The sequence below is a fragment of the Hippocampus comes genome, unplaced genomic scaffold (genome assembly GCF_001891065.2).
Source record: "Hippocampus comes isolate QL1 unplaced genomic scaffold, H_comes_QL1_v1.1 scaffold198, whole genome shotgun sequence".
Taxonomy (NCBI): Eukaryota; Metazoa; Chordata; class Actinopteri; order Syngnathiformes; family Syngnathidae; genus Hippocampus; species Hippocampus comes.
The window spans coordinates 367,107-381,839 of NW_017804974.1; the positions used below are offsets into that span (position 1 = coordinate 367,107).

At 39.9% G+C, this 14,733-nt stretch overlaps 2 protein-coding genes across 3 annotated transcripts; both read right to left on the reverse strand.

Annotated features, from left to right (window-relative positions):
* Positions 1–2,230: 2,230 nt before the first annotated feature.
* On the reverse strand, positions 2,231–8,188 carry guca1g (guanylate cyclase activator 1g). The gene is made up of 5 exons (XM_019892442.1): positions 8,078–8,188; positions 6,618–6,815; positions 6,374–6,523; positions 5,790–5,886; positions 2,231–4,362 (listed from the first exon to the last, which is right to left on the reverse strand). Exons 2-5 carry the CDS (start codon positions 6,810–6,812, stop codon positions 4,241–4,243), a joined length of 564 nt encoding a protein of 187 aa, XP_019748001.1. The 5' UTR covers positions 6,813–6,815; positions 8,078–8,188; the 3' UTR covers positions 2,231–4,240.
* Positions 8,189–10,181: 1,993 nt separating this feature from the next.
* LOC109529209 (retinal cone rhodopsin-sensitive cGMP 3',5'-cyclic phosphodiesterase subunit gamma-like) lies at positions 10,182–13,103 on the reverse strand. Of its 2 annotated transcripts, XM_019892477.1 has the most exons (5): positions 12,994–13,103; positions 11,486–11,499; positions 11,054–11,169; positions 10,932–10,969; positions 10,182–10,846 (listed from the first exon to the last, which is right to left on the reverse strand). In XM_019892477.1, the coding sequence occupies exons 3-5, from the start codon at positions 11,158–11,160 to the stop codon at positions 10,770–10,772; spliced, it is 222 nt and encodes a 73-aa protein (XP_019748036.1). In that variant the 5' UTR covers positions 11,161–11,169; positions 11,486–11,499; positions 12,994–13,103; the 3' UTR covers positions 10,182–10,769. The 2 variants fall into 2 exon arrangements, with proteins under 2 accessions (XP_019748036.1, XP_019748027.1); XM_019892468.1 differs by lacking the exon at positions 11,486–11,499.
* Between the last annotated feature and the right edge of the window lie 1,630 nt (positions 13,104–14,733).

The window sequence follows — 14,733 nt, forward strand, 5'->3', positions numbered from 1 at the left end:
GGACTATAGTCACTAGTTTTACCAGCATGGATGCATTGAATACTTAATTTACCTTTCTAAAAAACTGTCGAATATCCATGCTGTCGACTCAACCTGACTTTCGGCAATGAACTGTCAGTTGTTGCGTTAGCATTTGATGTGGCGATGGTGACAGACACCCTGTTGCGTTCAGGAAACCTGGGAGATTTAACATTACAATAATGGCAGGGTATCGAAATATAATTTAAAATGGCCACATTACATTGAATTTGATGCAATATATTAGCAAAAGTACAGGAAAAATAAATAATACTTTTTTTTAAATAATGCAATGAAATTATTTAGGGGGGCTAAAGACATTTTTAGGGAGGCAGAAGCCTCCCTAAAATAGGCCTAATGACGCCCATGATGTGACCCTTTAACCAACAACATTTTCCTGAACTCCACGATGGTGCCTTGTATGATCATCTGCCTCCCATTCATTTTGTCATTTTAAAAGACTTTAATTTTGCTTTGGCTTATCCCCTCCCCATTGCAATATTTATTGCTCTATGTCTTCCTCCAGAATATTCTTTGTACCTCTGTACCTCGTTGCCTCAAACACCAACATGCGCTGGGACTCCAAAAAACTCACCGATGAACGCAAAATTCCTTAGATAAAGCACTCACACAGTTCAAATGACAATCAAAGTTTTGACCACCAGGGGGAGATGTCTGGACATGAAGCCTCACGAGCTCAAACTTTTTTGTGAACCAGTTGGATGGACAGCTTCATGGGTTCAGAGGACTTCATCTGCCCATCACCCCAAAAAACAGGCCTTTTATATATTGTCGGCCACATAACATAATTGTCATTTTTCAATATTTTTGGAAGACAAGAAAAAAAAACCCACAATTTTTAGAACACACATTTTGGAGTTTTCTTGATATTGTGACAAAACCTTTGACCAGATCGGTGTACAAGTAAGCGACAGGAAAAATATCCAATTAAAAATCACCATGTTCTGCTCTGTATATGTCCTTCCGCATTTAGTTTTGTTTAGTTGGTGAATGTCAGATCGTCAGGACCGGGCCACCTTCATGGTTTGCGAGCTACTATTACAACTAGTGCTACTACTTGTTGTATTACTACTGTGATTACTGCTATTGCTACCTAAAAAGTGAGCCAGTCTGTAAGGTAGTGTGTGAATGTTAATACGTGCATGTGGGTAAAAAACAGAAGGAAAAGAAAGTCGAGTTTGTATCCCACTTGTCTGTTCTGTCCACTCGGACAGAGGGAGTTAGTTTGACTAAAAAAATCAGTTGAATTGTACACTGATTATTGGTCTAGGGCAGGGGTGGCCAACCCACGGCTCGCGAGCCGCATGCGGCTCTTTGGCTGGTTCAATGCGGCTCCCGGGCTTTCACACAATTGTCAAAAACGCATGGGTGATGGCGCTGCCATTAAAACAACGGTGCTTAATACACAGAACGTACTACATCAGCCTATCTCCAAGCGCGTTATCTGATTGACATAGAGGGCAACCAATCAGATGACTGAATCACCACTCATGTGCAGACAACGGCGCTAAGTGCTAAGCTAGTCAGCGAATTACCTCTGTTTTTAAGGCAGGGGTTCCCAATACGTCAATCACAATCGACCAAGAGCGAGCAGACTGGTCCCAAGTTGACCGCGAGCAGTAGGAGAAGGAAATTGGGGGAAAAAAAAAGATTTGTGTGTGTGTGTCTTTAGGTTTCATTTATGTTCAGGCGCTCAGGCTGTTGCTCGTCATGGCGTCCATGCATATGTGTGCGAGTGCATAGTCGTGTGTGTTTATGTGTGTGTGTATGTGTGCGAGTGTGTGTATTCATATGCTTGCACTTGCGTGATCGGGTCGATCGTGGGAGGTTGGTTGCTCCAAAAGTCGATCTTTGGACAAAAAAGTGTGTGTGTGTGTGTGTGTGTGTGTGTGTGTGTGTGTGTGTGTGTGTGTGTGTGTGCGTGTGATACAAAATACTCCAGAGAAATAGATTGGAAAGCAAATGCTTTAATTTGAGAATTACAGTGAAAGTTGTAATAATTTGTGATTTGTGTGGCTTGTCTTGTGTCACTCAAAACAATAAAAACTCTGAAAATATGCAGAAAATAATTCGCTCATTGTTCTTCAGAAATGGTATTTCTAAAGAGCAAATGTAAGCACATTTCAAATGAGCGTACCTTCTTTGCTTGGCCCATTATCTAGTTGAAGCATTTCATTTCTTGTTCATTTGAAATATTGCTCTTGCACGTACGGCAAAATACAAGTTCCAATTATTCCACCTTTGGTATTTATGTGCAAAGCTTAGTTGTATGGCACCTAAGCATCGTTGCAGACACAATGTATGTTTATCCGAAATGATGTGATGAGAAGGACAAATGAATCAAACCCCATCATTATTTCAGCTTTTGAAAAATATTCTACAATTCTTTCATAAACCGTAAAGTGATGCTGAGGAGGATTGAAATAAACATGGAACATTATGCTGGTTAATTGGATAAATCATTTGTGATCTCCGTTACAAATGGTTAAAATACAACAGTATGACTTCTTGCCACTGAACAGTTGTGCAAACAGCAAACTGGTGTTACTTCTTCATATTAATGCCGATGTGCATATTTTTTTGCAAGCACTATAATTGCAGCACATTAATATAGTTCAGTGTTTAAAACACCCGGCTTTTACTCTTAAACTGAAACATTTTCAAATGTTACCCTTTGTTTGGAAAACTCATTTCAAAGAGTTTTTTTCTTTTCCTTTGCAAAGAGAACATACGCTAACAGTCGAAAACATTTATTGATGTGTGAAAACCCATTACGGTTAAGTTACTTTGTACAATGACATCATGGGAGGACAAGTTTTTACAATGTAGTTTGTCATGAGTCACGACTGCAGAAGCAAGAACGCAGAGGTAGCTGGGAGGATTAGCCTTGCAGATATACAAAAAAAAATTAATGAGGTAAAATGTGTAATAAGTTTGGAATGTTCACACAATCAACATTTTCAGTCTTCAACCCGCCTGAGAATTGAAAACAAACATTTGTTTGAGGTAGTTTCCAAGGTACAGTACACGCTTCATGTCATTTTGCTGCCAGGTTCAAGATTCAGGCCTCCATTTTCCGTTTTCCATACAACTCGTCCTGTTCAATGTAGTCAGGGCAGGTATCGAACCGGTTCTCGCTGGTTGAAGGTGAGAGGCAGACTGGACTGACCACCATTTAACACAGGACTGACAGAACAATATCGACAACCATTTCCGTCAAAGGGTGATTTAGAGCCTTAAATGACTCAGCCATTCAGTACATGATTCGGAGCTGTGAGGGGATGACTTAAGAGACTCGAAGCCCCAGCCATTTTGCTACCATTTACCTGTAAGGCATAAATTCTTACCACCCTTCTAATGCTCTTTTGAGGATTTCACTTGGTCAAATCCGGAACAATGTTGTTAATTAGGAAACAATGTTTCATCATTGCGTTTTAGCAATGCAGCTAACGCTACAAGGAAACCACACTATTATCTGCAATAATTGCTCCACGGATTGTGCCAAGTAATTGTGTTCTGATTACAATAGGAGGCACCGCCCCCTAAATAGTGTGCACATACTGTATGGTGGGAAAATGGAAAACAACCTGCCCAGACAACCAAACAGTGACAACAAAACAAAACAACAGACAAACAAATCCACCAAATAAATTGAGAAAAGAAAACAACAGAGGACAAGGGTCAGAATTAAACTCTTTGTGTACAGACACAGAGCACCCGGTAATAGTAAGAGAAACGTGTAACTGTGTAATTAGAACAATTAGAACAGTTCACAGTACAGCACAATTCGAATTAATTTTACAAACTTAAATAATACAACGAAGACTGTGACTAAGTTTGTAATTGCTTTGCGGTAGCTAGTGTTGATTTCTGTTAGAATATCAACTTTGAACACCTTATATGTGTAATCATATTATTTATAATTACAATTACTGACAGTTAGTTCATTGCCCTACGTTCAACTGCAAACCTCCCCGAGAAAAGGGCCTTCGGAGCTCACAGCCATGTCGGGACGAGAGCGAGGATTGCGACCTTCAAACCAGTAGCCCAAATGACCTCAAAACTGAGGCCAAAAAAAAGGTTCGCTGCCCTTCCTCTTAAAAAGAGAAGAAGCTCAAGATAAAGATGGCAGACAAAGTCCAAGTATGAAGACAGCATCTCTGTCTCTCTTGAACCAAAGCTGAGGATCCTCTCACTCAGATCACGGAAGTTTTCCACAATTTTGGATGACCCAGCTAGCGGCGTTGACATCCAACTTGAAGAGGTTCATTACCCATTCATCCTTCTGAGCTCCCTCCATGAACTCTGCTAAGGATATCTGACCTGTGTGACACAAGCACATAAATGACTTCAATTCAAAGAAGCTTATGATTTCATAACATCATATTGAGAAAGTCCCTTGAGTCTTTATTTCAAATACAGTACATGCAGAATTTTAACCGTAGAATATCAGCATATTACAAGAACATGTTACTTGAGTAACGTATCTATTCCAATGATATTAAAATTTATTTTGAATGACATGTTCATTGCCAAGATTACTTCTCCTAATCGGTTGCCTGGGGTAAATGTTAAAATTCTATGGCACTATGCCTACAGTTAAGACGTTGTGGCATCCATTTCAACTTCAGTTCAGGTACCAAACATGCCCTGAAAAAGGCGACATTGGTGGTTTCGGGTTGTGGTGGGGATTCAACAGCAGCACCCCTCCAAATGAAGATAACACACTACCTGCGGACCCAAGAGGTGGAGCGAATTCATTCATGTGGCTCAAGATTGTAATCTTTGTAGACCTCTTGGGAAAATAGTTTCACGCTAGAGACTTTTGTTGCCATTACCCAATACCCGCCGTTGTGCGATAACATCATTTAGGAACAGCGGGACAAAAAGATGAATGCGCTTTAAAACATCCATCCATCCATTTTCCGATCCACTTTATCCTCACAAGGGTCACGGGGTGTGCTGGAGCCTATCCAGCTGTCTTCGGGCAGTAGGCGGGGGACACCCTGAACCAGTTGCCAGCCAATCGCAGGGCACACAGAGACGAACAACCAGCCGCGCTCACACCTATAGGGACGATTTTGAGTGTTCAATTAGCCTGCCATGCATGTTTTAGGAATGTGGGAGGAAACCAGAGTACCCGGAGAAAACCCACACAGGGAGAACATGCAAACTCCACACAAGAAGGCCGGTGCTGGAATCGACGGGCGAACCACTCTACATCGGGCCGCCCGCACTTTAAAACAGTGCCTTCATTTCCTGTGTCAGAAAGGAAGCACCTTTTCTTTTCATCTTGCTTTGATCTAATGATGTTTTCAATAAAGGTTCAAGAAAGGTTGAATAACGGTTAGGAAACTTGACAGATTCGTGATTTTTTTTGAAACAGTGGTTTATTGATAGTTTTACAGTTTCATAGGAAGAAAATGTTCAAGTCCGATTTCTATTTATTTTTTTGCCACAGGTAAAAATCGGAGTCCGTCCTAATCCTTTGTGACCATGTTCAAGTTTTTAAGATACGGTAATTATTTAAAATGTAATAAAATGATTGAGGATTTTGTGGGGTTTTTTGTGTCAATGAGGGAACAGGAAACACAAGTGTGCTACTCAAAACTGCTTTTTCAAATGCGTTTGTTCAGCAATTTATTGAACATGTTTTCAATCCAATTAGATAAAACACCACCACAGAATGCACCACCACTGTATACATAATCACTTGTACTATTCTTTTTCAAATGACAATGATTCCTTACCGTCACTATTCTGGTCAACCAGTTCAAAAATTCTGTCACATATTTCGGACGGTGTCAAATCCACATCGATTGTCTGGATCTTGATTTTGTAGAGAATCTGTGTGATAAATGTAATACAGGTCACGCACACACACACACACACACACACACACACACACACACACACACACACACTGGACTGCTGGCATATACAGTATCTCATAATAACTGTTGCTTATCCAAAGTTTTGAAATGTTGCAAAAATAAACCAAATGTTATGTTCGAGGTTAAAACAATCAGAACTATTTGTCAAGTAAATCAGTTCATATGATGGTGGGCTAATTTGACTTGGGTTTAGAGGCTTACTGTAAAGTCCAGCCAGATATAGATACCTAACCTAACTTCTCATCCAATAAAGTGAACCGACCAATAAGTGACTTTACAGCCGTAAGGTGTTGAGGGCAGTTCAATAATCACGGGGATTAACAAGGATTAACGTTATGAAACGTTTTTATCAAGACATATCACAGAATGGCAAAATATTTTTCGTTCGATGACAAAACACACATCACAGAGGAGTGGTTAGGGCTCCTGATTTGGCTTACCCTTATTAGCCGTTTCACCTCTTGCCGGTCTAATTTGCCATTCCCATCCTTGTCATACATCTTGAAAGACCACTTGAGCCTGTCCTCAAGGTTCCCTCGTAAGATCAAATGAAGCGCTGCAACATACTCCAGGAAATCGAGAGCATTGTCCTGTGATCAAAACCGAGATTTTACAAAGAGGGAGGTGGGTGCATGAACAACGATTATAACAATTCGACCGATTGTTTTGTTTTACTTCTTTTACCTGATTGGTGTCAAATGAGTGGAATATTGTCTCAATGAAGAGAGACTCCTCCGCAGAGGTGCTCGGTACTCCAAAGATCCTCTTAAACTCATGTAAATGCAACGCGCCGCTTGGACACTCCTTCATGAAAATTATGCACAGCTCCTGAATCTGTGATAAATCCATCTCCTCGCCGTGGCTTTCCTCCTGTCCCATGGCCTTGATTTGCCTTGGGAAAAAAAACAAAAACAAAGGCTGCTGAAAATGCTAAGATGTCTCCAGGTCACAAAGACGTGGACTACAACAGTCAGTCAAACAGCATGTCCAGGTTCTCTCTTTGCAGGGAGCAGCAAGGCAGTCTCTTAAGAGGACAAGCGGATTAACTCACTGACCACTTCATTGCTGCCTGACAAGATGCATGCTGGGAAGTTTACCAAATTGTCATCCTGGGTCGGTTTATATAATGTCCTGCCTGTTTTCCAGCTTTCCCAGGAGCAACACACCTGATTCAAATCATCATGATGGTTCTAATGTTGCTTCAGAGCTGGCTAATGAGCTGATAATCTGAATCAGGTGTGTTGCAGCCAGGAGAGACGGAAAACAGGCAGGACGGCGGCCCTCCAGGCCCGGAGATGGACATGCCTGGTTTATATAATTCAGAAATTCAGCTGTCGCTCATTATCAAATGCCTATCTGTGCTGTTAAACAGATCCATCACTCGGTCTCAGAAGTAATTGGATATTTGATGGACAAATTGCCCTCCTCTATGTAAATGAGCCTCATTGATAAGCCTCAACGTCTAATTCACTAACACCAACACGAATAGCCACGCGCAGTTTGAGTGAAGCATTACGTCTATCCACTGTATTCCTTCACCGCATCAGCCTTTGCGTGAAATATGGGCGTTGCGGTACAGCGAAAATGCCGTTTTGTTTACATGGAAATTGTGCGAGTCCACTTTCCAATAGTTTAACTACTTTCCAAACTCTGTCACTTCAGACGTGAGGCAAAGAGCAATCTCAAAAGCTATGAGGCGGATCAGTACTGCTACGAACACATTAATAAAGTTGGTTGTGTTTTGTTTTAAGGGGTTCAACACAGTCTTACTTAAAGCAGACAGAGGACCCTGCCAAATTTCCTACTTCCCATTTACCAAAAAATGAATGCAAACACCCATGTTCCTTCAGAGTAGCCTGTTAGATGAGCTAAGTACATGTCACTGGTGAAGAACAACGTAACTTCTGAATCCGCTAGCGCAAGTTTATTTGATATTTGAATAGTGAGTATTTTCCAAATGTCTATATGTGGCATTCACCATGTCTCATGAAAATGCCACGATCTGGAAATTTTGGTTGACTGGCGTCTGTGCAGTCAGCGTGACTTCATTTTCATAGCAGGGCAAATCGAGTCTAGCGTGTTTCAAGACCTGGTGTGCCCATCTGGGCATTTTGGCGAATAGAGTTGCTGCATCCCCAACGCACCTGCAAATTTGGTAACAGAAGGTCGTCTGCTCTCAGAGTAGAAACGGGTGCATCATCATTTTCGTGCAGGGCATATGGTTGAGTTCAGCGTGTTTGTGAATTTGGTAGATATGCTACACCTCACTGGATGTTTCCGCCACGCCCCCCAGCGCATCTGCAAATTTGTGTACAAAAAGTAGCTCAAATGTAGCGCAGTTGGTGTAATGCAGTGTTTCTCAAATAGGGGGCGCGTTTGACCTCAGGGAACATGCTTTTTATTTTTTTATTTTTTTTTTATTGTCCCAGAATAAAGTGCAATTGCACCTCCACTCCATTAGGGGCAGTGGCGCTCTCATTGGCAGAGTGTGCGGAGGGAGCATTCGCTCAGTGTTTTGTTTGCACTGAGAATGCGCGCTTTGCACACAGCACAGAGTATAAGTAGACACGAAGTCGACAGGCGGAGAGAGACGGAGATAAGACAAACGAAAGTCCCCCAAAAGCTAAGACGAGGAAATACGACGAAGCGTATGCAGCAAGGAAAGACCGGTGTCTAATTACTGTGTCTAAAAATGTTGGCAGCGGACAGCATGAAGCCAAATAAATTAAAGAGTCACTTCAAGACATTACACCCCGATCACGTTGATAACCTGCTTGAGATTTTTTTCAGCGAAAACGTGCCGAATATTGCCATCAATCATCCCGCTTTGTGACTGCTACTCGTAGCCATTAATCCAGACATCATCTTTGATTAAAAAAAACATCAGCACAAATTCTTTTATATATTTTTGTTTTGCTGGTTAAAGTTTTTTTTTAATATTGTGCTCTGAGATAATGTTGGTGATTAGTTTGATTGCATTATCAGTTATTGATTATATGTAATTTAATTTATCAGTATCGTATGGTTTGACATGGTCGATCAAAAAGTATTTATAGTTAAATAAAGGATTTAATTTTATTTTTGAATTTCAGATGCACTTTAAATCTTTTCTGTTACAGTTACTAAAGCTATTCTTTGTTGTAAATTGGTCCATATTTCTTTCTTTTTTATTCTCTTATACATTAATAAGGATGCAGTGTTATGCAAAGCTGTACTTATAGCAATTTTATAGACAACTGATACTAATTATAGTCATGCGGGGGTGTGGGGGGGGGGGGGGCGAGATGTTTTCCTCTTCCGAGGTGGGGCATGACAGAAAAGAATTGAGAACCACTGGTGTAATGTGATTTTGGTGTATTGGATTGAGGTGCAGGATGTGTGTGGTGGACATCATGGCATTTCATTCATAAATGTAAGCGTGGTACAATCCCTCTGAAACATTGTAGAAACCAATTTAAACGGATTGTGATAATTAGCATCTGAAAAAAAATATTTTCATAGTGCACCCTGTCACTATTGGGTTGGTGACGGGCGTGGTGGGGGTGCATGCAGAGAGCTGGGCCACCATGCATCCACAGTGACTGCACTCCACCAATGCACCACTGGTCGACGTAAATGTATTCCGTGCACATTGATCGACTGATCACTAATTGATTGATGTGCATATTGAAGAGGCATCCTAGTGGGATAGAGGGGGTGTACACGTCGAGAAAGGTGCATCCGCATATGAATATGAAAAACAAATATTTCGGGTTATGTATCACGGATGCCATCCTGAGTTGTACTTTCCATTGCGGATATAAGGCGATTTGGTGATCGACTGGTCATCATGTCTGACTCACAGTGCAGCGGTTGTGGGTTCGATTCTGGCTCTGACCGTCCTGTGTGGAGTTTACATGTTCTCCCCGTGCCTGTGTGGGTTTTCTCCAGTTTCCCTTTCCCTTGTAAATGTACTTCACTTGTATGTGTCTGCTTTGGGGCCAATCGCATGCATTTTACGCAGCTCTAGATAACAGTATCATCCATCCGAATGGAGTTGCACACATCCTCTGTCTAGAGACTGACGACAAGACTTCTATTTTTACACGTCGTAGTATATTGAGCATTTTCTTCATGATGTCATTCCATCCATCAAAGATACCTCACAAGACCTCAAAAGGTCTGAGGAGACTTTTTCTTCCTTTTTTTCCCCAACTACACTTCATTCCAATTGCAATAAATAGAATTAAAAATAAGCAACACATCAGCCCAGTGGTTTGATACTTCTTTAATTTAAATGTACAATCCTTATTGATACAAGTGTTTTTCCTGGTAAGCAAGGCTTGTTTGCTAGTTACCAGGTACTTGTAATCTCCACAATCTTATTTTAAGGGGAAAATGAAAAAGAAACTATAGTTTCCAGTACTAACAAATACTTTCTTGTCTGATAGTGTTCCCAAAAGGTTTTGCTGTTTGTGTTGTAAATGACATAATTTCCGGAATGTCAAAATAGCATTTGCAAAAATAAAAATTGGTTTCTCTAAATGCCCATTTGTATATATAGAATTTTTGTCTGGAGGGATGTTCTGTTCATTTATTAAAACTACTGAAAAGCACATTTGCAAGATAGATAAACTGTAGATAGAGATGTAACATTTGAATAGCAGAAAGTGGAGAACTTTTTTCCAGAAAATACACAGATGCAGTACAAATCCAATTTGGCGGGTGGTGACAAGAAAACCTCTGTGTGAATCTCAGCTTCACATATTTCTCCCACAGATATGAATTCACTGTTCAGTACTGCTGCTTTTATGGATATACTCGAGTCGGCCAGTCGTCGAGGGCAGTTTTGTGATTCTAGACAATGCCGAACTGAGCCAGGTCACTTAGTTCCATGTCACCAAATGCCTCCCAGGGACAGATGACTGCAGAGTCTGAAGAGTAGATGGACAAAAAAAATCATATAAAGTTAAACTAAACACCCCAAAATGTTCAAGACTCCACTTTTAAATGACTTACCCCCAAGTCCCTCCATCCCTGGAACATCATTGTCAAACCTTTTTGGGGAAAAGAATGTAAGTATCAATGTTTGCTGATGAATGTGTAAATTATGTCCAAATGTGGAATACAGAGGAGCTTACCCCTTCTGCCCAGCTTTGGGAGCCTTGCTCTTAAACTGTCTGGTTTCCTTCTTTTTGAATTTAGGAGGAGCAGCCTTGTTTCCTTGTTCTGCTGCTGATGCGTTCATCTTGGAAGCCTTTAATTAAAAAGTGGAAAAGGGAAGCCCTAATTTGACTGAGCTGCTCATTCAAACATGTCTCTTGTGTTGTGACCCCACAGTCATCATACTTTCATACATCTTATAAAACGACTCAAGTGTAACATTTAAACATATTTGAATTCATTCCAACATACCTGCAAATACGTTTGAATGTACTCGCAAGTACATTTGAATTAATTCGTCTGTCCAAAATTTTACTCCTCATTGGCAGTTTCACGCTTCCGTATTTTTGGATGGTTTTGATTTTATACTGTCAAATACGGTTTGTGGGAAGTGGCTTGCAACTACATACCGAATGTCTTCCAGCTTCGCCAGTGTCATGTGAACGATGTATAGAAAAAAAAGAAAGAAACAAAGAAAACAGTGGCCATGAATACAAGCGCACCAACCTAAAACCCTCTATTGTGGAGAAGTTATTTTCAAATAAAACCGTGTAAATACATCTCTGCCCTCTTTATATGGCACAATTGCCTGTTTAATTTTAAAAATTACATCGATCCGTATAATATTTATTTGACTATTATTGCTGAAAGATAAGCATGAGGGAATGTTTCATTTAGTAACAAAACTTTCTTTGACTTCTTTCATCCAGGAGATGCCCCCATGTTGCTTTCACTGAAGCACCAACGTTCCAAATCTATTTCAGCACAATTTGAAGGAAAGACTCAATCAACACTTCATAAAGCATGTGTCCATCTCGACAGGTCCCTGTCTGACGTCCCAAAGCAGAAGCTCCTCCTCCTCATCCATCCAAATAAAACTTTCCTTACATGATTGTGTTGAAAATACTCGCCATCGTGTTGCATTAACTCTTATTCGCTGATTCTTCTTTTGTGCTTGGGCTTCTTCTCACTTTCCACCTTTGGCTGTGCTAGAGCGCCATTTCAGACATAGCATATCGTGTCTTCAGCGTCTTGTGGGCACACACGTTAAGTGAAGCGTTTCCGTGTTTACGAGATCTTTTTTTTTTTTGGAGGTACAAAAAAAAGGCCAGCAGGTCTCAGTCTTAACTTGACGAGATGAGAACGTTTTCATATTTAAATGCTATTTGTGCCAGTGCTGAAGTCAAAAGGAAGCTGCAACAGAATTAGTGGGCATTAGAGGCCAAAGTTTGCTTCTAACGAGATTACTCCGCTCCATCTCATGTTCTGTGACAAAAGTGGATGAGAAAAAGAGGCATCTATTATTCACCAAATGATCGAACATTCTGACCACATACCACCAATTTAACATAACCCCTCATAATTTCTTGATATGGCAACGCAATGTTGGAGCAAATTCAACTTTTCCACCGTGGAGCGTGGTTTCAAATTTTCGCATATTGAAGGCCCCCCCAATCACTGCGTGGTCTTAACGAATGACATTTCCAATAGGAATTTTTACCCACAAGCCTCTTTTTCACGGTCTCACAGACTATGTGTTTTTATCTTATTGTCCTGCTTACAATCTTTACAAATAACTTTCAAAATAAGTTTGATTCTGGTGAAAATTGTAAACTTGAAAATATATATTTTTTCAACATTTGTTGGCTCATTCATATTCAAGTCCACGACAGAGCAGTTTAGTTTGACTCTGTACACATTACTTTGAAAATTATATTGATCATCAAAGAAGAAATGTTACATTTGTTTTTGAGAAACACTGAAGACAGGAACAATTGATACCAGTTTTAATGTAATAAACATTGTATATCATCATATTATATACTCTAAGAAATACCACATTCGACATAAATACTTGATCAGATGTTTACATAAAAGAATCAGTATGGGAAAATAACACCCCAGAAAATTGACTTACTTGTTGTTTTAGGAGTGCTGTATTCCAAAGAAATTTCTCTTTGCAGAGAAGAGTCAATAAAGTAGCTGCAAGACAAAGACTGAGCCTTCTTTCTTCTTGCAGTCTCTCTATTGGTCACCTCATCATGTTCTCACCTTACTTTTATAGCCATGGTTTAAGCACCTCCCAGCAATGGTTAAGTGACAGATTTGGTGGTCGTACACCGAGTGGTGTTAACGGGTATTTTGAGTGTTGACCTAAAAGGGGGTTTAAAATTATCAAATCCAGTTATCCTCGGTTCATCATAAGGTAAATAAGCCACTGCGGGCAAACCCTGAAAGAACAAATAAATAACTACGAGGTAATTCAGTCAGTCAAAATTGTGGGCTTTCTCATTATGTTGAAAGATTGACAAGTACTAAATCTAGTTTGAAACCCTACACGACTAAAATAAAATCACATTTTCTTGGACTAAGGCCCTCTTCGTGTTCCTCGCTATGGCTCCTTAGCTGTTTGGTGCTATGCTGTACAATGGCTTGAAAATAAATTTCTTCAACCCAAAATCTATTTTTGAACAAAAAGTATTTTATATACTGGTAGCTCATGCCCATACATTACGCAATGTGAAAAGTGTGATGTCACGAAGGTCCTACCCTTAACTGACTTGAGCTGGATTATCTATACGGCTGTCTCAAAATATGCCGCTTTAAAGACAGAGGTTATTAAAAGTTTGCTTTCATAACGACACTAAATTAAAAAAACAAAAAAAACAAGCGTAATTTTCTTTGGACACAGGTCCCAACGTGTGGCAAGAGACTTTTCTTATGATCTAATAAAGTGTATTATTATTATTATTATTATTACAGCAGGGGTGTCAAACTCATTTTTGGCGAGGGCCACATTTTAGTTACCGTTTCACTTGGAGGGGTGTTATGACTGAAACCATATAAAGAAGTCATGAATAACTGTTAATTCAACTATTGTTTTAGTTACCATCATGAGGGGTTTGGTAGCAAGAAAATCATTAGAATAGATCTCTTATTTATTACATATGAGAATTTGACATTTTGGTAGACATTTTAGAAAGGATCATGGAAGTTGACATCTTTGAGCTGTTTTCGTGGGTCACTTAAAATTATGTGGTGGGCCAGAACTGGCCCCCGGGCCTTGAGTTTGACACCGGTGATCTACAGGTTTAATGGAACCTTTACTCTTTGAGCTGTTATAGCATACATGGCAATGGCGAGTGATGAAAAAAGCGGAAGGGGCGTGGCCTGTCCGGGGCGTGGCCTGAACGGGGCGTGGTTACTTACAAAAGTGGCACTAAACATGCTGAAGATGAAGTGTATTCAATTAACACACTATTTGAAACTTTAACAGAAAAAAAAATCCCAAGATTGTTCACTATTCTTTTAAGTGAAAATTTGTGCAATTTTGCTTATGCATTCCTAGTGAGCACCAATATGTAACTCCAAATTTGCTGCTCAAAATCAAAACTAAAAAAGTAAACACATTCCCTGTCATATTTAAGATTTGTTCATGACTTGTATTCATAAAGTGTTGTGTAAATGTGATAAAAAGCTGTTGATTCTTACCTCATACAGTGATAGTGAATATTTATTATGCATACAATTTATTATGCATAACCGTGCTTTATTATCCAAGACAAAACGTGAATTATCAATATGAATATAAAACGCAAATAAAAACAAATAAATGTTATCATGCTGTTGCTACAAATGCATACCAAATAAAATTGAA

Coding starts and splice junctions, on each gene's coding strand:
- guca1g (XM_019892442.1), bottom strand. CDS start 6,812: ATGGGACAGGAGGAAAGCCACGGCGAGGAGATGGATTTATCACAGATT. Junction 6,524..6,617: donor ACTCATTTGACACCAATCAG/GTAAAAGAAGTA, acceptor TTTTGATCACAG/GACAATGCTCTCGATTTCCT. Junction 5,887..6,373: donor AGGTGAAACGGCTAATAAGG/GTAAGCCAAATC, acceptor TTTATCACACAG/ATTCTCTACAAAATCAAGAT.
- LOC109529209 (XM_019892468.1), bottom strand. CDS start 11,160: ATGAACGCATCAGCAGCAGAACAAGGAAACAAGGCTGCTCCTCCTAAA. Junction 10,970..11,053: donor CCCAAAGCTGGGCAGAAGGG/GTAAGCTCCTCT, acceptor TTCCCCAAAAAG/GTTTGACAATGATGTTCCAG. Junction 10,847..10,931: donor AGGGATGGAGGGACTTGGGG/GTAAGTCATTTA, acceptor TCTACTCTTCAG/ACTCTGCAGTCATCTGTCCC.